At 50.0% G+C, this 23,779-nt stretch overlaps 1 protein-coding gene across 12 annotated transcripts; it reads left to right on the top strand.

Moving 5' to 3' along the window:
• Positions 1–26: 26 nt before the first annotated feature.
• PSMB4 (proteasome 20S subunit beta 4) lies at positions 27–23,230 on the top strand. Of its 12 annotated transcripts, XM_058860648.1 has the most exons (8): positions 27–202; positions 287–325; positions 7,096–7,302; positions 13,492–13,638; positions 16,908–16,989; positions 18,460–18,576; positions 20,911–21,851; positions 21,921–23,230. In XM_058860648.1, the coding sequence occupies exons 1-7, from the start codon at positions 42–44 to the stop codon at positions 21,001–21,003; spliced, it is 846 nt and encodes a 281-aa protein (XP_058716631.1). In that variant the 5' UTR covers positions 27–41; the 3' UTR covers positions 21,004–21,851; positions 21,921–23,230. The 12 variants fall into 12 exon arrangements, with proteins under 12 accessions (XP_058716631.1, XP_058716627.1, XP_058716621.1 ...); XM_058860643.1 differs by lacking the exons at positions 27–202; positions 287–325; positions 7,096–7,302; ... (2 more) ...; positions 18,460–18,576; positions 20,911–21,851 and having other exon boundaries at positions 21,894–21,981; positions 22,186–22,814; positions 22,865–22,945; positions 22,987–23,230; XM_058860646.1 differs by lacking the exons at positions 27–202; positions 287–325; positions 7,096–7,302; ... (2 more) ...; positions 18,460–18,576; positions 20,911–21,851 and having other exon boundaries at positions 21,895–21,981; positions 22,186–22,824; positions 22,916–22,945; positions 22,997–23,230.
• Positions 23,231–23,779: the final 549 nt, after the last annotated feature.

Raw genomic sequence — 23,779 nt, 5'->3', positions numbered from 1 at the left:
GAGGGCACCGCGCCCTTGACGGCATTTCCGCCACGCTCAAGATGGCGGATAAGCCACGCCCCCCTCCCCTACGGCAAGCGGGAGGGGTCGAGATTCGTCGGCGCAGGCGCAATCGCGGCGTGACTAAGATGGAGGCCGGGGCAGCGGCGCCGCCGCCGCTGTGGAGCGGGGGCCCGGCCCCGGGGGAAGTGTTCATCCCGCGGCTCTGGGGCCCGGGGGCTCCCTGGGGCTCCGGTACCGGCTCCGGGATCGGTACCGGCACCGGGATCGGCTCCGGGATCGGGAGCGGGAGCGGGATCGGTGCCGGGCCCGGCCGCCGCACGCTGTGAGAGCCCTGAGGGGAAAGGGCGGGAATGGCGGATGGGGGGGATGAGGGGAACTGGGGGGACTGGGGAGGGGAACTGGGGGGACTGGGAGGGGAACTGGGGGGACTGGGGGGACTGGGGAGGGGCTGAGGGTTACTGGGGAGGGATGGAAAAGGGGCTGAGGGGAACTGGGGGGACTGGGGAGACTGGGAGGGGAACTGGGGGGACTGGGAGGGGAACTGGGGGGACTGGGGAGGGGAACTGGGGAGACTGGGAGGGGAACTGGGGGGACTGGGGAGACTGGGGAGACTGGGAGGGGAACTGGGGGGACTGGGAGGGGAACTGGGGAGGGGATGAGGGGAACTGGGGGGACTGGGAGGACTGGGAGGGGAACTGGGGGGACTGGGGAGACTGGGGAGGGGAACTGGGGGGGATGGGGAGGGGCTGAGGGGAACAGGGGGGACTGGGGAGGGGAACTGGGGGGACTGGGAGGGGAACTGGGGGGACTGGGGAGACTGGGAGGGGAACTGGGGAGACTGGGGGGACTGGGAGGGGAACTGGGGAGACTGGGGGGACTGGGAGGGGAACTGGGGAGACTGGGGGGACTGGGAGGGGAACTGGGGAGACTGGGGAGACTGGGAGGGGAACTGGGGGAACTGGGGAGACTGGGAGGGGAACTGGGAAGACTGGGGGGACTGGGAGGGGAACTGGGGAGACTGGGGAGACTGGGAGGGGAACTGGGGGGACTGGGGAGGGGAACTGGGGGGACTGGGAGGGAAATGGGGGGAAAACTGGGGAGACTGGGGAGGGGGTAGGAAAAGGAAATGGAAGAGGAGAAAAATCCAGGAATGCATTCAGAATGTAAACTGGGAGCCAAACTGGGCAAACTGGGAGCCAGACTGGGCAAACTGGGCGCCAAAGTGGGATCCAGACTGGGAGCCAAAGTGGGCAAACTGGGATCCAAACTGGGAGCCAAACTGGGATCCAGACTGGGATCCAAACTGGGCAAACTGGGAGCCAAACTGGGCAAACTGGGAGCCAAAGTGGGATCCAAGGTGGGAGCCAAACCGGGATCTAAACTGGGATCTAAACTGGTATCAAAACAGGGAGCCAAACTGGGATCCAAACTGGGATCCAAACTGGGATCCAAACTGGTCAAACTGGGATTCAAACTGGGATCCAAACCAAGAGCCAAACTGGGATCAAAACTGGGAGCCAAACTGGGAAATCTGGGATCCAAACTGGGAGCCAAACTGGGAGCCAAACTGGGCAAACTGGGATCAAAACAGGGAGCCAAACTGGGAGCCAAACTGGTCAAACTGGGATCCAAACTGCGAGTCAAATCGGGAGCCAAACCAGGATCCAGACTGGGATCCAAACTGGGATACAAACTGGTCAAACTGGGATCCAAACTGGGATGCAAACTGGGACCCAGACTAGGAACCAAACTGGGAGCCAAACTGGGATCAAAATAGGGAACCAAACTGGGAGCCAAAGTGGGCAAACTGGGATCCAAACTGGGATCAAAACAGGGATCAAAACAGGGATCAAAATGGATCCAAACTGGGATCCAAACTGGGAGCCAAACTGGGATCCAGACTGGGATCAAAACTGGGATCAAAACAGGGCAAACTGGGATCCAAACTGGGGTCAGAATGGAGCCAAACCAGGAGCCAAACTGGGATCCAAACTGGGCAATCTGGGATCCAGACTGGGATCCAAACTGGGATCAAAATAGGGAGCCAAACTGGGATCCAAACTGGGATCAAAACTGGGCAAACTGGGAAATCTGGGATCCAAACTGGGAGTCAAACTGGGATCAAAACAGGGATCAATACAGGGAGCCAAACCGGGATCCAGACTGGTCAATCTGGGATCCAAACTGGGAAATCTGGGGTCCAAACTGGTCAAACTGGGATCCAAACTGGGATCCAAACTGGGAGTCAAACTGGGAGCCAAACTGGGATCCAAACTGGGATCCAGACTGGGATCCAAACTGGTTTCCCGTGTCAGGAGCCCGATGGTGACGGGGACGTCGGTGCTGGGGCTGAAGTTCTCCGGGGGCGTGATCCTGGCCGCGGACACGGTGGGATCCTACGGATCCCTGGCGCGATTCCGGGGAATCTCCCGGCTCCTCAAGGTCAACGACTCCACCCTGCTGGGAGCCAAACTGGGAGCCAAACTGGGAGCCAAACTGGGAGCCAAACTGGGCAAACTGGGAGCCAAACTGGGAAATCTGGGATCCAAACTGGGAGCCAAACTGGGCAAACTGGGAGCCAAACTGGGATCCAAACTGGGATCAAAATAGCAAGCCAAACTGGGAGTCAAACTGGGATCAAAACAGGGAGCCAAACTGGGATCTAAACTGGGATCTAGACTGGGATCCAGACTGGGAAATCTGGGACCCAAACTGGGCAATCTGAGGTCCAAACTGGTCAATCTGGGACCCAAACTGGGATCCAAACTGGGATCAAAACAGGGATCAATACAGCGAGCCAAACTGGGATCCAAAGTGGGAAATCTGGGACCCAAACTGGGAAATCTGGGGTCCAAACTGGGATCCAAACTGGGATCCAAACTGGTTTCCCGTGTCAGGAGCCCGATGGTGACGGGGACGTCGGTGCTGGGGCTGAAGTTCTCCGGGGGCGTGATCCTGGCCGCGGACACGGTGGGATCCTACGGATCCCTGGCGCGATTCCGGGGAATCTCCCGGCTCCTCAAGGTCAACGACTCCACCCTGCTGGGAGCCAAACTGGGGAAACTGGGAGCCAAACTGGGCAAACTGGGAGCCAAACTGGGAGCCAAACTGGGAGCCAAACTGGGATCCAAACTGGTCAAACTGGGATCAAAACAGGGATCAAAACAGGGATCCAAACTGGGAGTCAAACTGGGAGTCAAACGGGTCAAAACAGAGCCAAACCAGGAGCCAAACTGGGAGCCAAACTGGGATCCAGACTGGGATCCAAACAGGGAGCCAAACTGGGCAAACTGGGATCAAAACTGGGAGCCAAACTGGGATCCAAACTGGGATCCAAACTGGGATCAAAATAGGGAGCCAAACTGGGATCCAGACTGGGCAAACTGGGAAATCTGGGATCCAGACTAAGATCCTGACTGGGAGCCAAACTGGGATCCAGACTGGGATCCCAACTGGGATCTAAACAGGGATCAAAATAGGGAGCCAAACTGGGATCTAAACTGGGAAATCTGGGACCCAAACTGGGAAATCTGGGATCCAGACTAAGATCCTGACTGGGAGCCAAACTGGGATCCAAACTGGGAGCCAAACTGGGATCCAAACTGGGAGCCAAACTGGGATCCCAACTGGGATCAAAATAGGGATCAAAATAGGGAGCCAAACTGGGATCTAAACTGGGAAATCTGGGATCCAAACTGGGAAATCTGGGATACAAACTGGGAAATCTGGGATCCAAACTGGTCAAACTGGGATCCAAACTGGGATCCAAACTGGGATCCAAACTGGTTTCCCGTGTCAGGAGCCCGATGGTGACGGGGACGTCGGTGCTGGGGCTGAAGTTCTCCGGGGGCGTGATCCTGGCCGCGGACACGGTGGGATCCTACGGATCCCTGGCGCGATTCCGGGGAATCTCCCGGCTCCTCAAGGTCAACGACTCCACCCTGCTGGGAGCCAAACTGGGAGCCAAACTGGGAGCCAAACTGGGCAAACTGGGAGCCAAACTGGGAGCCAAACTGGGCAAACTGGGATCAAAACTGGGAGTCAAACTGGGATCAATACAGGGATCCAAACTGGTCAAACTGGGATCAAAATAGGGATCCAAACTGGGAGCCAAACTGGGATCCAAACTGGGAGTCAAACTGGGATCTAAACTGGGATGCAAACTGGGATCCAGACTGGGATCCAAACTGGGATCCAAACTGGGATCCAAACTGGTTTCCCGTGTCAGGAGCCCGATGGTGACGGGGACGTCGGTGCTGGGGCTGAAGTTCTCCGGGGGCGTGATCCTGGCCGCGGACACGGTGGGATCCTACGGATCCCTGGCGCGATTCCGGGGAATCTCCCGGCTCCTCAAGGTCAACGACTCCACCCTGCTGGGAGCCAAACTGGGAGCCAAACTGGGAGCCAAACTGGGATCCAGACTGGGCAAACTGGGAGCCAAACTGGGCACACTGGGATCCAAACTGGGATCCAAACTGGGATCAAAACAGGGATCAAAATGGATCCAAACTGGGAGCCAAACTGGGAGTCAAACTGTGATCCAGACTGGGGTCAAAACTGGGATCAAAACAGGGCAAACTGGGATCAAAACTGGGATCCAAACTGGGGTCAAAACGGAGCCAAACCAGGAGCCAAACTGGGATCCAAACTGGGCAAACTGGGAAATCTGGGATCCAGACTAAGATCCTGACTGGAGCCAAACTGGGATCAAAATAGGGAGCCAAACTGGGATCTAAACTGGGAAATCTGGGATCCATACTGGGAAATCTGGGATCCAAACTGGGATCCAGACTGGGATCCAAACTGGGATCCAAACAGGGCAAACTGGGATCCAAACTGGGATCCAAACTGGGAGCCAAACTGGTCAAACTGGGATGCAAACTGGGATCCAATCTGGGATCCAAACTGGGATCAAAACTGGGCAAACTGGGACCAAAACAGGGAGCCAAACTGGGATCAAAATAGGGAGCCAAACTGGGATCCAGACTGGGCAAACTGGGAAATCTGGGATCCAGACTAAGATCCTGACTGGGAGCCAAACTGGGATCCAAACTGGGAGTCAAACTGGGATGAAAACAGGGATCAAAACAGGGAGCCAAACTGGGATCTAAACTGGGAAATCTGGGATCCATACTGGGAAATCTGAGATCCAAACTGGTCAAACTGGTTTCCCGTGTCAGGAGCCCGATGGTGACGGGGACGTCGGTGCTGGGGCTGAAGTTCTCCGGGGGCGTGATCCTGGCCGCGGACACGGTGGGATCCTACGGATCCCTGGCGCGATTCCGGGGAATCTCCCGGCTCCTCAAGGTCAACGACTCCACCCTGCTGGGAGCCAAACTGGGAGCCAAACTGGGCAAACTGGGATCCAAACTGGGATCCAAACAGGGATCAGAATGGATCCAAACTGGGATCCAAACTGGGAGTCAAACAGGGATCCAAACTGGGAGCCAAACTGGGATCCAAACTGGGAGTCAAACTGGGAGTCAAACGGGTCAAAACAGAGCCAAACCAGGAGCCAAACTGGGAGCCAAACTGGGATCCAAACAGGGAGCCAAACTGGGCAAACTGGGATCAAAACTGGGAGCCAAACTGGGATCCAAACTGGGATCAAAATAGGGAGCCAAACTGGGATCCAGACTGGGCAAACTGGGAAATCTGGGATCCAGACTAAGATCCTGACTGGGAGCCAAACTGGGATCCAGATTGGGATCCCAACTGGGATCAAAACAGGGAGCCAAACTGGGATCTAAACTGGGAAATCTGGGATCCAGACTGGGAAATCTGGGATCCAAACTGGGATCCAGACTGGGATCCAAACTGGTCAAACTGGGATCCAAACTGGGATCCAGACTGGGATCCAAACTGGTTTCCCATGGCCGTGTCAGGAGCCCGATGGTGACGGGGACGTCGGTGCTGGGGCTGAAGTTCTCCGGGGGCGTGATCCTGGCCGCGGACACGGTGGGATCCTACGGATCCCTGGCGCGATTCCGGGGAATCTCCCGGCTCCTCAAGGTCAACGACTCCACCCTGCTGGGAGCCAAACTGGGAGCCAAACTGGGAAATCTGGGATCCAAACTGGGAGCCAAACTGGGCAAACTGGGATCCAAACTGGGATCCAAACAGGGATCAGAATGGATCCAAACTGGGATCCAAACTGGGAGTCAAACAGGGATCCAAACTGGGATCCAGACTTGGATCCAAACAGGGAGCCAAACTGGGCAAGCTGGGATCCAAACTGGGATCAAAATAGGGAGCCAAACTGGGATCCAAACTGGGAGCCAAATTGGGATCCAGACTGGGATCCAAACTGGGATCAAAACGGAGCCAAACCAGAAGCCAAACTGGGATCCAAACTGGGAAATCTGGGATCCAGACTGGGATCCAAACTGGTCAATCTGGGATCAAAACAGGGATCAATACAGCGAGCCAAACCGGGATCCAGACTGGGAAATCTGGGATCCAAACTGGGAGCCAAACTGGGATCCAAACTGGGATCCAAACTGGTTTCCCGTGTCAGGAGCCCGATGGTGACGGGGACGTCGGTGCTGGGGCTGAAGTTCTCCGGGGGCGTGATCCTGGCCGCGGACACGGTGGGATCCTACGGATCCCTGGCGCGATTCCGGGGAATCTCCCGGCTCCTCAAGGTCAACGACTCCACCCTGCTGGGAGCCAAACTGGGAGCCAAACTGGGAGCCAAACTGGGCAAACTGGGAGCCAAACTGGGAGCCAAACAGGGCAAACTGTGAGCCAAACTGGGAGCCAAATCAGGATCCAAACTGGGATCCAAATAGGGAGCCAAACTGGGATCAAAACAGGGATCCAAACTGGGATCCAAACTGGGCAAACTGGGATCAAAACAGGGAGCCAAACTGGGATCCAAACTGGGATCCAAATGGGCAAACTGGGAAATCTGGGATCCAGACTAAGATCCTGACTGGGATCCAAACTGGGAGCCAAACTGGGATCCAAACTGGGAGTCAAACTGGGATCAAAACAGGGAGCCAAACTGGGATCTAAACTGGGAAATCTGGGATCCATACTGGGAAATCTGGGATCCAAACTGGTCAAACTGGTTTCCCGTGGCGGTGGCAGGAGCCCGATGGTGACGGGGACGTCGGTGCTGGGGCTGAAGTTCTCCGGGGGCGTGATCCTGGCCGCGGACACGGTGGGATCCTACGGATCCCTGGCGCGATTCCGGGGAATCTCCCGGCTCCTCAAGGTCAACGACTCCACCGTGCTGGGAGCCTCCGGGGATCTGGCGGATTTCCAGCACCTCAGGCAGCTCCTGGAGCAGATGGTGTAAGATTCCCGGGGATTTCTTGGGATTTGGGGAGGTCAAAAATCCTCTGGGAATTGTGGGATTCCTCAAATTTGGGAATTTCCTGGGGTTAAAGCCTCCATTGATTGCTGGGATTGATTCCCCATCCCAAAATCCCAGATTTTCGGGGGGTCTAAGGCATTCCCAAGAATTCCCCATCCCAAAATCCCAGATTTTCAGGGGGTCTAAGGAATTCCCAAGAATTCCCCATCCCAAAATCCCAGATTTTCAGGGGGTCTAAGGAATTCCCAAGAGTTTCTGATCCCAAAATCCCAGATTTTCAGGGGGTCTAAGGCATTCCCAAGAATTCCCATCCTAAAATCCCAGATTTTCAGGGGGTCTAAGGCATTCCCAAGAATTCCCACCCTGAAATCCCAGATTTTCGGGGGGTCTAAGGCATTCCCAAGAGTTTCTGATCCCGAAATCCCAGATTTTCAGGGGGTCTGAGGCATTCCCAAGAATTCCCCATCCCAAAATCCCAGATTTTCAGGGGGTCTAAGGAATTCCCAAGAATTCCCATCCCGAAATCCCAGATTTTCAGGTGATATAAGGCATTCCCAAGAATTCCCACCCTGAAATCCCAGATTTTCAGGGGGTCTAAGGCATTCCCAAGAATTCCCAAGAATTCCCATCCCAAAATCCCAGATTTTCAGGGGGTCTAAGGCATTCCCAAGAATTCCCCATCCCAAAATCCCAGATTTTCAGGGGGTCTAAGGCATTCCCAAGAATTCCCCATCCCAAAATCCCAGATTTTCAGGGGGTGTGAGGCATTCCCAAGAATTCCCCATCCCAAAATCCCAGATTTTCAGGGGGTCTAAGGCATTCCCCATCCCTAAATCCCAGATTTTCAGGGGGTCTAAGGCATTCCCAAGAATTCTTCATCCCAAAATCCCAGATTTTCAGGTGATGTAAGGCATTCCCAAGAATTCCCATCCCAAAATCCCAGATTTTCAGGTGATTGAAGGCATTCCCAAGAATTTCCCATCCCAAAATCCCAGATTTTCAGGGGGTCTAAGGAATTCCCAAGAATTCCCACCCTGAAATCCCAGATTTTCAGGGGGTCCAAGGCATTCCCAAGAGTTTCGATCCCAAAATCCCAGATTTTCAGGGGGTCTAAGAATTCCCAAGAATTCCCAAGAATTCCCAAGAATTCCTCATCCCAAAATCCCAGATTTTCAGGTGATTGAAGGCATTCCCAAGAATTCCCCATCCCAAAATCCCAGATTTTCAGGGGGTCTAAGAATTCCCAAGAATTCCCCATCCCAAAATCCCAGATTTTCAGGGGGTCTAAGAATTCCCAAGAATTCCCATCCCAAAATCCCAGATTTTCAGGGGGTCTAAGGAATTCCCAAGAATTCCCATCCCAAAATCCCAGATTTTCAGGGGGTCTGAGGCATTCCCAGGAATTCCCCATCCCAAAATCCCAGATTTTCAGGGGGTCTGAGGCATTCCCAAGAATTCCCACCCTGAAATCCCAGATTTTCAGGGGGTCTAAGAATTCCCAAGAATTCCCATCCCAAAATCCCAGATTTTCAGGGGGTCTAAGGCATTCCCAAGAATTCCTCATCCCAAAATCCCAGATTTTCGGGTGATGTGAGGCATTCCCAAGAGTTTCTGATCCCAGAATTTTTTAATCTTGAGTCCCTGAATCCCTTGACCACCAATCCCTGATTTTCCTGGTGTTCCATCCCCAAATCCCACAGATCTTTTTGACCACAAATCCCTGATTTTCCTGGTGTTCCATCCCCAAATTCCCTGATTTTCCCAGCGTTCCATCCCCAAATTCCCTGAATTTCCCAGCATTCCATCCCCAAATCTCACAGATTTTTTTGACCACAAATCCCTGATTTTTCTGGTGTTCCATCCCCAAATTCCCTGATTTTCTTGGGGTTCCATCCCCAAATTCCAGATTTTTTTGACCACAAATTCCCTGATTTTTCTGGTGTTCCATCCCCAAATTCCCTGGCATTTTTTGACCACCAACCCCCGATTTTCCCAGTGTTCCATCCCCAAATTCCCTGATTTTCTCAGCATTCCATCCCCAAATTCCACAGATTTTTTTGACCACAAATCCCTGATTTTCCCAGCATTCCATCCTCAAATTCCCTGATTTTCCTGGTGTTCCATCCCTGAATTTCCTGGTGTTTTTTGGCCACAAATCCCTGATTTTCCCAGCATTCCATCCCCAAATTCCCTGATTTTCCCAGCATTCCATCCCTGAATTCCCTGGTGGTTTTTGACCACCAATCCCTGATTTTTCCCGATATTCCATCCCCAAATTCCCTGATTTTCCCAATGTTCCATCCCCAAATTCCCTGGTGTTTTTCAACGAAAAAATCCCCAAATTCCCTGGAATTGCCTGGATTTTTCAGGATCGACGAGGAGCTGCTGGGGGATGGGCACAGCTACAGCCCCCGGGCTCTTCACTCGTGGCTCACTCGGCTCCTCTACAACCGGCGCTCCAAGATCAATCCCCTCTGGAATTCCCTGCTCATCCCCCATTTTCCCAGCATTCCATCCCCAAATTCCACAGAGTTTTTTGACCATAAAATCCCTGAATTTCCCAGCATTCCATCCCCAAATTCCACAGAGTTTTTTCACCATTAATCCCTGATTTTCCCAATGTTCCATCCCTGAATTTCCTGGTGTTTTTTGGCCACAAATCCCTGATTTTCCCAGCATTCCATCCCCAAATTCCCTGTTGTTTTTCAACGAAAAAATCCCCAAATTCCCTGGTGGTTTTTCACCACAAATCTCTGATTTTCCCGCCATTCCACCCCCAAATTCCCTGAATTTCCCAGCATTCCATCCCTGAATTCTCTGGTGGTTTTTGACCACCAATCCCTGATTTTTCCCGATATTCCATCCCCAAATTCCCTGATTTTCCCAGCATTCCATCCCCAAATTCCCTGGCATTTTTTGACCACAAATCCCTGATTTTCCCAGCGTTCCATCCCCAAATTCCCTGATTTTCCTGGTGTTCCATCCCCAAATCCCACAGATTTTTTTGACCACAAATCCCTGATTTTCCTGGTGTTCCATCCCCAAATTCCCTGATTTTCCCAGCGTTCCATCCCCAAATTCCCTGATTTTCCCAGCATTCCATCCCCAAATTCCCTGGCATTTTTTGACCATAAAATCCCTGATTTTCCCAGCGTTCCATCCCTGAATTCCCTGGTGTTTTTTGACCACCAATCCCTGATTTTTCCCGATATTCCATCCGAAAATTCCCTGATTTTCCCAATGTTCCATCCCCAAATTCCCTGGTGGTTTTCAACAAAAAAATCCCCAAATTCCCTGGAATTCCCTGGATTTTTCAGGATCGACGAGGAGCTGCTGGGGGATGGGCACAGCTACAGCCCCCGGGCTCTTCACTCGTGGCTCACTCGGCTCCTCTACAACCGGCGCTCCAAGATCAATCCCCTCTGGAATTCCCTGCTCATCCCCCATTTTCCCAGCATTCCATCCCCAAATCCCACAGAGTTTTTTGGCCACCAATCCCTGATTTTCCCATCATTCCATCCCCAAATTCCCTGATTTTCTCAATGTTTCATCCCCAAATTCCCTGGCATTTTTTGACCACCAATCCCTGATTTTCCCAGCATTCCATCCCTGAATTTCCTGGTGTTTTTTGGCCACAAATCCCCCATTTTCCCAGCATTCCATCCCCAAATTCCCTGATTTTCCCAGCATTCCATCCCCAAATTCCACAGATTTTTTTGACCATAAATTCCCTGATTTTCCCAGCGTTCCATCCATGAATTCCCTGAATTTCCCATCATTCCATCCCCAAATTCCACAGATCTTTTTGACCCCCAATCCCTGATTTTCCTGGTGTTCCATCCCCAAATTCCCTGAATTTCTCAGCATTCCATCCCCAAATTCCACAGATTTTTTTGACCACAAATCCCTGATTTTCCCAATGTTCCATCCCCAAATTCCCTGATTTTCCCAGCATTCCATCCCCAAATTCCACAGATTTTTTTGACCACAAATCCCTGATTTTCCCAGCATTCCATCCCTGAATTTCCTGGCGTTTTTTGACCACCAATCCCTGATTTTCCCAATGTTCCATCCCTGAATTTCCTGGTGTTTTTTGACCACAAATCCCTGATTTTCCCAGCATTCCATCCCTGAATTCCCTGGTGGTTTTTGACCACCAATCCCTGATCTTTCCCGGTATTCCATCCCCAAATTCCCTGAATTTCCTGGTGGTCCATCCCCAAATCCCACAGATTTTTTTGACCCCCAATCCCTGATTTTCCTGGTGTTCCATCCCCAAATTCCCTGATTTTCCCAGCGTTCCATCCCCAAATTCCCTGATTTTCCCAGCGTTCCATCCCCAAATTCCCTGATTTTCCCAGCATTCCATCCCCAAATTCCCTGGCATTTTTTGACCATAAAATCCCTGATTTTCCCAGCATTCCATCCCTGAATTCCCTGGTGGTTTTTGACCACCAATCCCTGATTTTCCTGGTGTTCCATCCCCAAATTCCCTGATTTTCCTGGTGTTCCATCTCCAAATTCCCTGATTTTCCCAGCATTCCATCCCCAAATTCCCTGATTTTCCTGGTATTCCATCCCCAAATCCCACAGATCTTTTTGACCACAAATCCCTGATTTTCCTGGTGTTCCATCCCTGAATTCCCTGATTTTCCTGGTGTTCCATCCCCAAATTCCCTGATTTTCCCAGCATTCCATCCCCAAATTCCCTGGCATTTTTTGACCATAAAATCCCTGATTTTCCCAGCATTCCATCCCCAAATTCCCTGACATTTTTTCACCACCAATCCCTGATTTTCCCAGCATTCCATCCCCAAATCCCACAGATTTTTTTGACCACAAATCCCTGATTTTCCTGGTGTTCCATCCCCAAATTCCCTGAATTTCTTGGGGTTCCATCCCTGAATTCCCTGGTGGTTTTTGACCACCAATCCCTGATTTTCCTGGTGTTCCATCCCCAAATTCCCTGATTTTCCCAGCATTCCATCCCCAAATTCCCTGGCATTTTTTGACCACAAATCCCTGATTTTCCCAATGTTCCATCCCTGAATTTCCTGGTGTTTTTTGGCCACAAATCCCTGATTTTCCCAGCATTCCATCCCCAAATTCCACAGATTTTTTTGACCACAAATCCCTGATTTTCCTGGTGTTCCATCCCCAAATTCCCTGATTTTCCCAGCATTCCATCCCCAAATTCCCTGGCATTTTTTGACCACTAATCCCTGATTTTCCCAGTGTTCCATCCCTGAATTTCCTGGTGTTTTTTGACCACAAATCCCTGATTTTCCCAGCATTCCATCCCCAAATCCCACAGATTTTTTTGACCCCCAATCCCTGATTTTCCTGGTTTTCCATCCTTGAATTCCCTGGCATTTTTTGACCACCAGTCCCTGAATTTCTCAGCATTCCATCCCCAAATTCCACAGATTTTTTTGACCACAAATCCCTGATTTTCCTGGTGTTCCATCTCCAAATTCCCTGATTTTCCCAGCATTCCATCCCCAAATTCCCTGCCATTTTTTGACCACAAATCTCTGATTTTCCCAATGTTCCATCTCCAAATTCCCTGGTGTTTTTTGACCACCAATCCCTGATTTTCCCAGCATTCCATCCCCAAATTCCACAGATTTTTTTGACCACAAATCCCTGATTTTCCCAATGTTCCATCCCCAAATTCCCTGATTTTCCCAGCATTCCATCCCCAAATCCCACAGATTTTTTTGACCCCCAATCCCTGATTTTCCTGGTTTTCCATCCTTGAATTCCCTGGCATTTTTTGACCACCAGTCCCTGATTTTCCTGGTGTTCCATCCCCAAATTCCCTGATTTTCCCAGCATTCCATCCCTGAATTCCCTGGTGGTTTTTGACCACAAATCCCTGATTTTCCCAGTGTTCCATCCTTGAATTCCATGGCATTTTTTGACCACCAATCCCTGATTTTCCCAATGTTCCATCCCCAAATTCCCTGATTTTCTCAGCGTTCCATCCCCAAATCCCACAGATCTTTTTGACCACCAATCCCTGATTTTTCCCGATATTCCATCCCCAAATTCCCTGATTTTCCCAATGTTCCATCCCCAAATTCCCTGGCATTTTTTGACCACCAATCCCTGATTTTTCCCGCCATTCCACCCCCAAATTCCCTGGAATTCCCTGGATTTTTCAGGATCGACGAGGAGCTGCTGGGGGATGGGCACAGCTACAGCCCCCGGGCTCTTCACTCGTGGCTCACTCGGCTCCTCTACAACCGGCGCTCCAAGATCAATCCCCTCTGGAATTCCGTGCTCATCGCCGGCGTCTACGGCGGGGAGAGGTGAGAGATCCCAGGATTGGGGAATTCCAGGGATTTCTCCTTTTTTTCCTGTGGAAATTCCTGGGTTTTTTTAGCTGGGATGGTTTTGTTTTCCAGGGAAATTGTGGGGTTTTTTATAGGGGGGTTTGTTTGGTTTTTTCCCTCAGGGAAATTCCTGCTTTTTCCTCGGGGAAATTCCTGGTTTTTCCCAGGGAATTTTCTGTTCATTCCTCGGGGAAATTCCTGCTTTTTCTTAGGGAATTTTCTGTTCATTCCTCGGGGAAATTCCTGCTCATTCCATGGGGAAATTCCTGCTTTTTCCCAGGGAATTTTCTGCTCGTTCCATGAGGAAATTCCTGCTTTTTCTTAGGGAATTTTCTGTTCATTCCTCGGGGAAATTCCTGCTTTTTCCCAGGGAATTTTCTGCTCATTCCAGGAGGAAATTCCTGCTTTTTCCCAGGGAATTTCCTGCTCATTCCATGGGGAATTTCCTGCCTATTCCATGGGGAAATTCCTGCTTTTTCCTAGGGAAATTCCTGCCCATTCTATGGGGAAATTCCTGCTCTTTCCTGGGGAAATTCCTGCTTTTTCCCAGGGAATTTCTTGCTCATTCCATGGGGAAATTCCTGTTCTTTCCATGGGGAAATTCCTGCTTTTTCCCAGGGAATTTTCTGCTCATTCCATGGGGAAATTCCTGCTCATTCCATGGGGAAATTCCTGCTTTTTCCCAGGGAATTTTCTGCTCATTCCATGGGGAAATTCCTGCTCTTTCCATGGGGAAATTCCTGCTTTTTCCCAGGGAATTTCTTGCTCATTCCATGGGGAATTTCCTGCTCTTTCCACAGGGAAATTCCTGCTTTTTCCCAAGGAATTTCCTGCTCATTCCATGGGGAAATTCCTGCTTTTTCCCATGGAATTTCCTGCTCATTCCATGGGGAAATTCCTGCTTTTTCCCAGGGAATTTTCTGTTCATTCCATGGGGAAATTCCTGCTCATTCCATGAGGAAATTCCTGCTTTTTCCCAGGGAATTTCCTGCCTGTTCCATGGGGAAATTCCTGCTCATTCCATGGGGAAATTCCTGCTCATTCCATGGGGAAATTCCTGCTAATTCCATGGGGAAATTCCTGCTTTTTCCCAGGGAATTTTCTGCTCATTCCATAGGGAAATTCCTGCTCATTCCATGGGGAAATTCCTGCTTTTTCCCAGGGAATTCCCTCCTCATTCCATGGGGAAATTCCTGCTCCTTCCTCAGATGATTCCTCTTCCTCCTTCCCAAGAAAATTCCCGCTCCTTTTTCCCCTCTCTCCCTATTTTTTCCAGCAAATTCCTCCTCCTCCTCTTCCTCCTCCTCCTCCTCCTCCTCCTCCTCCTCCTCCTCCTCCTCCTCCTCCTCCTCCTCCTCCTCCTCCTCCCCTCCTCCTCCTCCTCCTCTCCTCCTCCTCTCCTCCTCCTCCTCTCCTCCTCCTCCTCTCCTCCTCCCCTCCTCCTCCTCCTCCTCTCCTCCTCCCCTCCTCCTCCTCCTCCTCTCCTCCTCCTCTCCTCCTCCTCCTCCTCCTCCTCCTCCTCCTCCTCCTCCTCCTCCTCCTCTCCTCCTCCTCCTCTCCTCCTCCCCTCCTCCTCTCCTCCTCCTCCTCCTCCTCTCCTCCTCCTCCTCCTCCTCCTCCTCCTCCTCCTCTCCTCCTCCCCTCCTCCTCTCCTCCTCCTCCTCCTCCTCTCCTCCTCCTCCTCCTCCTCCTCCTCCTCCTCCTCTCCTCCTCCTCCTCCTCTCCTCCTCCCCTCCTCCTCCTCCTCCTCTCCTCCTCCTCTCCTCCTCCTCCTCTTCCTCCTCCTCCTCCTCCTCCTCCTCCTCCTCTCCTCCTCCTCTCCTCCTCCTCCTCCTCCTCCTCCTCCTCCTCCTCCTCCTCCTCCTCCTCCTCCTCCCAATTCCCTCTTCCCAACTCCTCCCTATTCCCGAGGCTTTTCCTGTTTTTTCCTGGGGAATTCCGGCCTCCTTTTCCCAGGAAATTCCGGCTTCCAGGGCTGATTCCCAGAGCTCATTCCCAGAAATGATTCCCAGGGCTGATTCCCAGAGCTCATTCCCAGAGCTCATTCCCAGACCTCATTCCCAGACCTCATTCCCAGGAATGAATCCCAGGAATGATTCCCAGGAATGATTCCCAGGAATGATTCCCAGAAATGATTCCCAGAAATGATTCCCAGGAATGATTCCCAGGAATGATTCCCAGGAATGATTCCCAGGGCTCATTCCCAGGGCTCATTCCCAGAAATCATTCCCAGGGCTCATTCCCAGAGCTCATTCCCAGAAATGATTCCCAGGAATGAATCCCAGGAATGAATCCCAGGAATGAATCCCAGGGCTCATTCCCAGAGCTCATTCCCAGAGCTCATTCCCAGAGCTCATTCCCAGGGCTCATTCCCAGAGCTCATTCCCAGGGCTCATTCCCAGAGCTCATTCCCAGAGCTCATTCCCAGGAATCATTCCCAGGAATCATTCCCAGGAATCATTCCCAGAGCTCATTCCCAGAAATGATTCCCAGGAATGATTCCCAGAAATCATTCCCAGAGCTCATTCCCAGGGCTCATTCCCAGAGCTCATTCCCAGAGATCATTCCCAGGAATGAATCCCAGGAATGATTCCCAGGAATGATTCCCAGGAATGATTCCCAGGAATGAATCCCAGGAATCATTCCCAGAGCTCATTCCCAGAAATGATTCCCAGAAATCATTCCCAGAGCTCATTCCCAGAGCTCATTCCCAGAAATGATTCCCAGAAATCATTCCCAGAGATCATTCCCAGAGATCATTCCCAGGGCTCATTCCCAGAGATCATTCCCAGAAATCATTCCCAGAGCTCATTCCCAGGGCTCATTCCCAGAAATGAATCCCAGGAATGATTCCCAGGAATGAATCCCAGAAATGATTCCCAGGGCTCATTCCCAGAGCTCATTCCCAGGGCTCATTCCCAGGAATGATTCCCAGAAATGATTCCCAGGAATGATTCCCAGGAATGATTCCCAGAAATCATTCCCAGAGCTCATTCCCAGGAATGATTCCCAGAAATCATTCCCAGAGCTCATTCCCAGAAATGATTCCCAGGAATGATTCCCAGAGCTCATTCCCAGGAATCATTCCCAGAGCTCATTCCCAGAGCTCATTCCCAGAGCTCATTCCCAGAGCTCATTCCCAGAGCTCATTCCCAGAGCTCATTCCCAGGAATGATTCCCAGGAATTCCCAGAGCTCATTCCCAGAGCTCATTCCCAGGCCTGATTCCCGCTTTTCCATCCGCAGTTTCCTGGGATACGTGGATATGTTGGGAGTGGCCTACGAGGCTCCGTCGCTGGCCACGGGATTCGGGGCTTACCTGGCCCAGGTGAGTCCCAGCTCCTCCCTTCGTTAGTTCAGGATTAATTAATCTTTAATTAATTCATCTTTAATTAATCTTTAATTCATTAATTTTTAATTAATTTTAATTAATTTTTTATTAATTTTAATTCATTAATTTTTAATTAATTAGTTTTAATTACTTATTTTTAAAATAATTAATTCTTTTAATTTATTCATTTATTTATATATATTTTGTTATTTCATTTATTTAATGACTTAATTGCTTATTTTCAATTATTTTTTTCAGTTCTTTGTTGTTTCTGTTGGTAATTGTTTAATTTTTAAAAATTAAATAATTGTTTATTTTTTGTAATTTAGTAATTTGAATTAATTTAATTAAAAATAACTTTAATTAATTTAATTAATAATTTGGTTTAATAAATTTAATTTTAATTTAATTAAAAACTAATTTTAATTAGTCCTTAATTTTTTAGTAAATTTTAAAATTCTTTAATTCATTTTTTTTAATAGTTAATTTTAAGATTTTTTAATTTAATTGATCTTTTTAATTTATAATTTTAAAATTAGTTTCGTGTTTAGCTCATAATGCTTTCAATTAATAATTCTTAATTTTTTTTAATCATTTTTTATTCTTTTTTAGTTGATATTTTTAGTTCATCATTTTTTTAATTGATTGTTTATTACTTAAGCTAATTAAAACTAAAGTTTTTTAATTTTTAATTGTTTTTAAAATGATTCTTATTTTAGTTCATTAATTTGGAATTGATACCTTTTTAATTCATTATTTTTTAATTAATTATTTTCATTTTTCGTTCATTAATTTTTAATTGATTCATTGATTTCTCTGGGAGAAATTCCTCCTTTTTCCAGGTGAAATTCCTCCTTTTTCCCAGGGCAAATTCCTCCTTTTTCCAGGGAAAATTCCTCCTTTTTCCCATGAAAATTCCTCCTTTTTCCAAGTGAAATTCCTCCTTTTTCCCACAAAAATTCCTTCTTTTTCCCATGAAAATTCCTCCTTTTTCCCATGAAAATTCCTCCATTTTCCCATGAAAATTCCTCCTTTTTCCAGGTGAAATTCCCTCTTTTTTCCAGGTGAAATTCCTCTTTTTTTCCCATGAAAATTCCTCCATTTTCCCATAAAAATTCCTCCTTTTCCCCATAAAAATTCCTCCTTTTCCCCATGAAAATTCCTCTTTTTCCCCACGAAAATTCCTCCATTTTCCCATAAAAATTCCTCCTTTTTCCCATGAAAATTCCTCCTTTTTCCCACAAAAATTCCCCTTTTCATTCCACAACTCCCAAATCCGTTTCCCTTCTCATTCCACCCTTTTTATTTCATTTTCTCCTCGAACGTTTTTTAATTCATTCCACAACTGGGGGGGTTTTTCCGGCAGATTTTAACCCTGGGATTGGTTTTTCCCGTTTATTTCCCGTTTATTTCCCATTTATTTTCCCGTTTTTTTCCCGTTTATTTCCCGTTTTTTTCCCGGAGCAGCCGTTGCTGCGGGCGGCGCTGGAGCGGGATCGGCTCCCGAGCCGGGAGGAGGCGCGAGAGCTGCTGGAGCGCTGCCTGCGCGTGCTCTACTACCGCGACGCTCGCTCCTTCAACAGGGTTTGTATCCCAAAATTATCCCAAAATCCTGGGAATCCATCCCAAAATCCATGGGATCCATCCCAAAATCCATCCCCAAAATCCATGGGATCCATCCCCAAATCCCTGGGATCCATCCCAATCCCGATCCCGCAGCGCTGCCTGCGCGTGCTCTGCTACTGCGACGCTCGCTCCTTCAACAGGGTTAGTATCCCAAAATTGTCCCAAAATCCCGGGAATCTGTCCCCAAATCCATCCCAAAATCCCTGGGAATCCGTCCCCAAAATCCCGGGAATCCATCCCAAAATTATCCCAAATCCATGGGATCCATCCCCAAATCCATCCCCAAAATCCATGGAATCCATCCCAAAATCCATCCCAAAATCCCGGGAATCCATCCCCAAAATTATCCCAAAATCCCGGGAATCCATCCCCAAATCCATCCCCAAATCCCAGGAATCCATGCCAAAATCCATCCCAAAATCCCTGGAATCTGTCCCCAAATTCATCCAAAAATCCCGGGAATCCATCCCAAAATCCATCCCAAAATCCTGGGAATCCATCCCAAAATCCCTGGGATCCATCCCGATCCCGATCCCGCAGCGCTGCCTGCGCGTGCTCTACTACCGCGACGCTCGCTCCTTCAACAGGGTTTGTATCCCAAAATTGTCCCAAAATCCCGGGAATCCATCCCAAAATCCATCCCAAAATCCCGGGAATCCGTCCCCAAATCCATGGAATCTGTCCCCAAAATCCCGGGAATCCATCCCAAAATTCACCCCAAAATCCCGGGAATCCATCCCAAAATCCTGGGAATCCATCCCCAAAATCCATCCCAAAATCCCTGGAATCTGTCCCCAAATTCATCCCAAAATCCCGGGAATCCATCCCAAAATTCATCCCCAAATCCCTGGGATCCATCCCAATCCCGATCCCGCAGCGCTGCCTGCGCGTGCTCTGCTACCGCGACGCTCGCTCCTTCAACAGGGTTTGTATCCCAAAATCCATCCCAAAAACCTGGGAATCCATCCCCAAATCCATCCCAAAATCCCTGGAATCCATCCCCAAAATTATCCCAAAATCCCGGGAATCCATCCCCAAATCCATCCCCAAATCCCAGGAATCCATGCCCAAAATCCCTGGAATCTGTCCCCAAATTCATCCAAAAATCCCGGGAATCTGTCCCCAAAATCCTGGGAATCCATCCCAAAATCCATCCCAAAATCCCAGGAATCTGTCCCCAAATCCCTGGGATCCATCCCCAAATCCTGATGTTTTTTCCTACAGAATTCCAGGGTTTTTCCCGCGGAATTCCGGGTGGGAATTGAGGAATTCCGGGTGGGAATTGCGTCATTCCGTGTTTTTCCCGTGGAATTCCGGGTGGGAATTGCGAATTCCGTGTTTTTCCCGCGGAATTCCGGGTGGGAATTGCGTCATTCCGGGTGGGAATTGCGTCATTCCGTGTTTTTCCCCTGGAATTCCGGGTGGGAATTGCGTCATTCCGTGTTTTCCCCGCGGAATTCCGGGTGGGAATTGCGTCATTCCGTGTTTTTCCCGCGGAATTCCGGGTGGGAATTGCGTCATTCCGTGTTTTTCCCCTGGAATTCCGGGTGGGAATTGAGGAATTCCGGGTGGGAATTGCGGCATTCCGTGTTTTTCCCGTGGAATTCCGGGTGGGAATTGCGGAATTCCGTGTTTCTCCCATGGAATTCTGGGTGGGAATTGCGTCATTCCGTGTTTTTCCCTGGAATTCCGGGTGGGAATTGCGTCATTCCGTGTTTTTCCCGTGGAATTCCGGGTGGGAATTGAGGAATTCCGGGTGGGAATTGCGTCATTCCGTGTTTTTCCCATGGAATTCCGGGTGGGAATTGCGTCATTCCGTGTTTTCCCCGCGGAATTCCGGTGGGAATTGAGGAATTCCGGGTGGGAATTGCGGAATTCCGTGTTTTTCCCGCGGAATGCCGGGTGGGAATTGCGTCATTCCGTGTTTTTCCCGCGGAATTCCGGGTGGGAATTGAGGAATTCCGGGTGGGAATTGCGGCATTCCGTGTTTTTCCCGCGGAATTCCGGGTGGGAATTGCGGCATTCCGTGTTTTTCCCCCGGAATTCCGGGTGGGAATTGCGTCATTCCGTGTTTTTCCCCTGGAATTCCGGGTGGGAATTGCGTCATTCTGTGTTTTTCCCATGGAATTCCGGGTGGGAATTGCGGCATTCCGTGTTTTTCCCGCGGAATTCCGGGTGGGAATTGCGTCATTCCGTGTTTTTCCCGCGGAATTCCGGGTGGGAATTGCGTCATTCCGTGTTTTTCCCGCGGAATTCCGGGTGGGAATTGCGAATTCCGTGTTTTTCCCGCAGTACGAGGTCGCCGTGGTGACGGAGCAGGGGGTGGAGCTGGAGGGGCCCCTGACCCTGGAGGCCAACTGGGACATCGCCCACGCCGTCAGGTGAGATTCCAGGGAAAAATCGGGATTTGGGAATTCCAGGAGGGTTCTGGAACATCCTGGGGTGACATCTGAGGGATTCCATGGGAAAATCGGGATTTGGGAATTCCCAGAGGGTTCCTGGGAGATCCCGGGGTGATTTCCATGGGAAAAACGGGATTTGGGAATTCCGAGGACATCCTGGGGGTGACATCCAAGAGATTTCCATGGAAAAATCGGGATTTGGGAATTCCCAGAGGATTCCTGGGAGATCCCAGGGTGATTTCCATGGGAAAATTGGGATTTGGGAATTCTGGGAGGGTTCTGGGATATCCTGGGGGTGACATCTGAGAGAATTCCATGGGAAAATCGGGATTTGGGAATTCAGAGAAGGTTCTGGGATATCAGGGGTGACATCCAAGAGATTTCCATGGAAAAATCGGGATTTGGGAATTCCCAGAAGGTTCTGGAACATCAGGGATGAAATCCGAGAGAATTCCATGGGAAAATTGGGATTTGGGAATTCCAGGAGGGCTCTGGAACATCCTGGGGGTGACATCTGAGAGAATTCCATGGAAAAATCGGGATTTGGGAATTCTGAGAAGGTTCTGGGACATCCTGGGGGTGACATCCGAGGGATTTCCGTGGGAAAAACGGGATTTGGGAATTCTGAGGACATCCAGGGTGACATCCAAGAGAATTCCATGGGAAAATCGGGATTTGGGAATTCCTGGAGGGTTCTGGAACATCCTGGGGTCACATCCAGGAGATTCCATGGGAAAATCGGGATTTGGGAATTCCCAGAAAGTTCTGGGACACCTGGGGGTGACATCCGAGAGATTCCATGGAAAATCGGGATTTGGGAATTCCAGGAGGGTTCTGGGACACCTGGGGTGACATTTGAGAGAATTCCATGGAAAAATCGGGATTTGGGAATTCCCAAAGGGTCCTGGGACATCCTGGGGTGATTTCCATGGGAAAAATGGGATTTGGGAATTCCCAGAGGGTTCTGGGATATCCTGGGGGTGACATTTGAGAGAATTCCATGGAAAAATTGGGATTTGGGAATTCCAGGAGGGTTCCTGGGACACCTGGGGGTGACATCCAAGAGAATTCCATGGGAAAAACGGGATTTGGGAATTCTGAGGACATCCTGGGGTGACATCCAAGAGATTTCCATGGAAAAATCGGGATTTGGGAATTCTGAGAGGGTTCTGGAACATCCTGGGGTGATTTCCATGGGAAAATCGGGATTTGGGAATTCCAGGGTGTATCCAGGTGTCCCCAGGTGTATCCAGGGTGTATCCAGGTGTATCCAGGTGTATCCAGGTGTATCCAGGTGTATCCAGGTGTATCCAGGTGTATCCAGGTGTTCCTGGCTGTATCCAGGTGTATCCAGGTGTATCCAGGTGTATCCAGCTGTTCCAGGTGTATCCAGGTGTATCCAGGTGTATCCAGGTGTATCCAGGTGTTCCCAGGTGTATCCCAGGTGTATCCAGGTGTATCCAGGTGTATCCAGGTGTTCCCAGGTGTATCCAGGTGTATCCAGGTGTATCCAGGTGTATCCAGGTGTTCCTGGGTGTATCCAGGTGTATCCAGGTGTTCCCAGGTGTATCCAGGTGTTCCCAGGTGTTCCCAGGTGTATCCAGGTGTTCCCAGGTGTATCCAGGTGTATCCAGGTGTTCCAGGTGTATCCAGGGTGTATCCAGGTGTTCCCAGGTGTTCCCAGGTGTTCCCAGGTGTATCCAGGTGTTCCCAGGTGTATCCAGGTGTTCCTGAGGGTATCCAGGTGTTCCCAGCTGTATCCAGGTGTATCCAGGTGTATCCAGGTGTATCCAGGTGTATCCAGGTGTTCCAGGTGTATCCAGGTGTTTCCAGGGTGTATCCAGGTGTTCCCAGGGTGTATCCAGGTGTATCCAGGTGTATCCAGGTGTATCCAGGTGTATCCAGGTGTTCCCAGGTGTATCCAGGTGTTCCCAGGGTGTATCCAGGTGTTCCTGGCTGTATCCAGGTGTATCCAGGTGTATCCAGGTGTATCCAGGTGTATCCAGCTGTTCCAGGTGTTTTTCCTGCCCCTCTCACCCCCGTTTTTCCCACTTTTCCCGTTTTTCCAGCGGTTTCGAGTGATCTCCGGGAGCTGCTCCGGCCTCAGCCTCGTCCTCCTCCAATCCCTGCTTTTTTCCCATCCCTTTTTTCCCCTCTGGAATGGCCAATCCAGCTTTTTTTGGGAATAAAATCCATCCTTTCGAGACCCAGCCGTGTGTGTGTGTTCGTTCTTTGGGATTCCTCAAAAAAAAACCCAAAAACTTGGGAATTCTGCCCCCAAAAACGCCGGAATTCGGGAATTCTGTGGCTCCAAATCCCAATTTTTACCAAAATCATGGAATTTTTGAGGTGGGAAAAGCCCTTTTCAGGGATGGATCCCGGGAATTCCAAAGGTTTTTGAGAATCCTCAAAAAATGTGGGAATTCTCCCCCCAAAAACGCCGGAATTCGGGAATTCTGTGGCTCCAAATCCCAATTTTTACCAAAATCATGGAATTTTTGAGGTGGGAAAAGCCCTTTTCAGGGATGGATCCCGGGAATTCCAAAGGTTTTTGAGAATCCTCAAAAAATGTGGGAATTCTCCCCCCAAAAACGCCGGAATTCGGGAATTCTGTGGCTCCAAATCCCGTTTTTTACCAAAATCATGGAATTTTTGAGGTGGGAAAAGCCCTTTTTGGGGATGGATCCCGGGAATTCCGAAGATTTTTGAGAATCCTCAAAAAAAGTGGGAATTATCCCAAGAAAATGGAGATTTCAGGG

This window comes from Poecile atricapillus, chromosome 33, assembly GCF_030490865.1.
Source record: "Poecile atricapillus isolate bPoeAtr1 chromosome 33, bPoeAtr1.hap1, whole genome shotgun sequence".
NCBI classification, from domain to species: Eukaryota; Metazoa; Chordata; class Aves; order Passeriformes; family Paridae; genus Poecile; species Poecile atricapillus.
The sequence above is the reverse complement of the archived record's forward strand: the minus strand, read 5'-3'. Positions and strand labels throughout refer to the sequence as shown.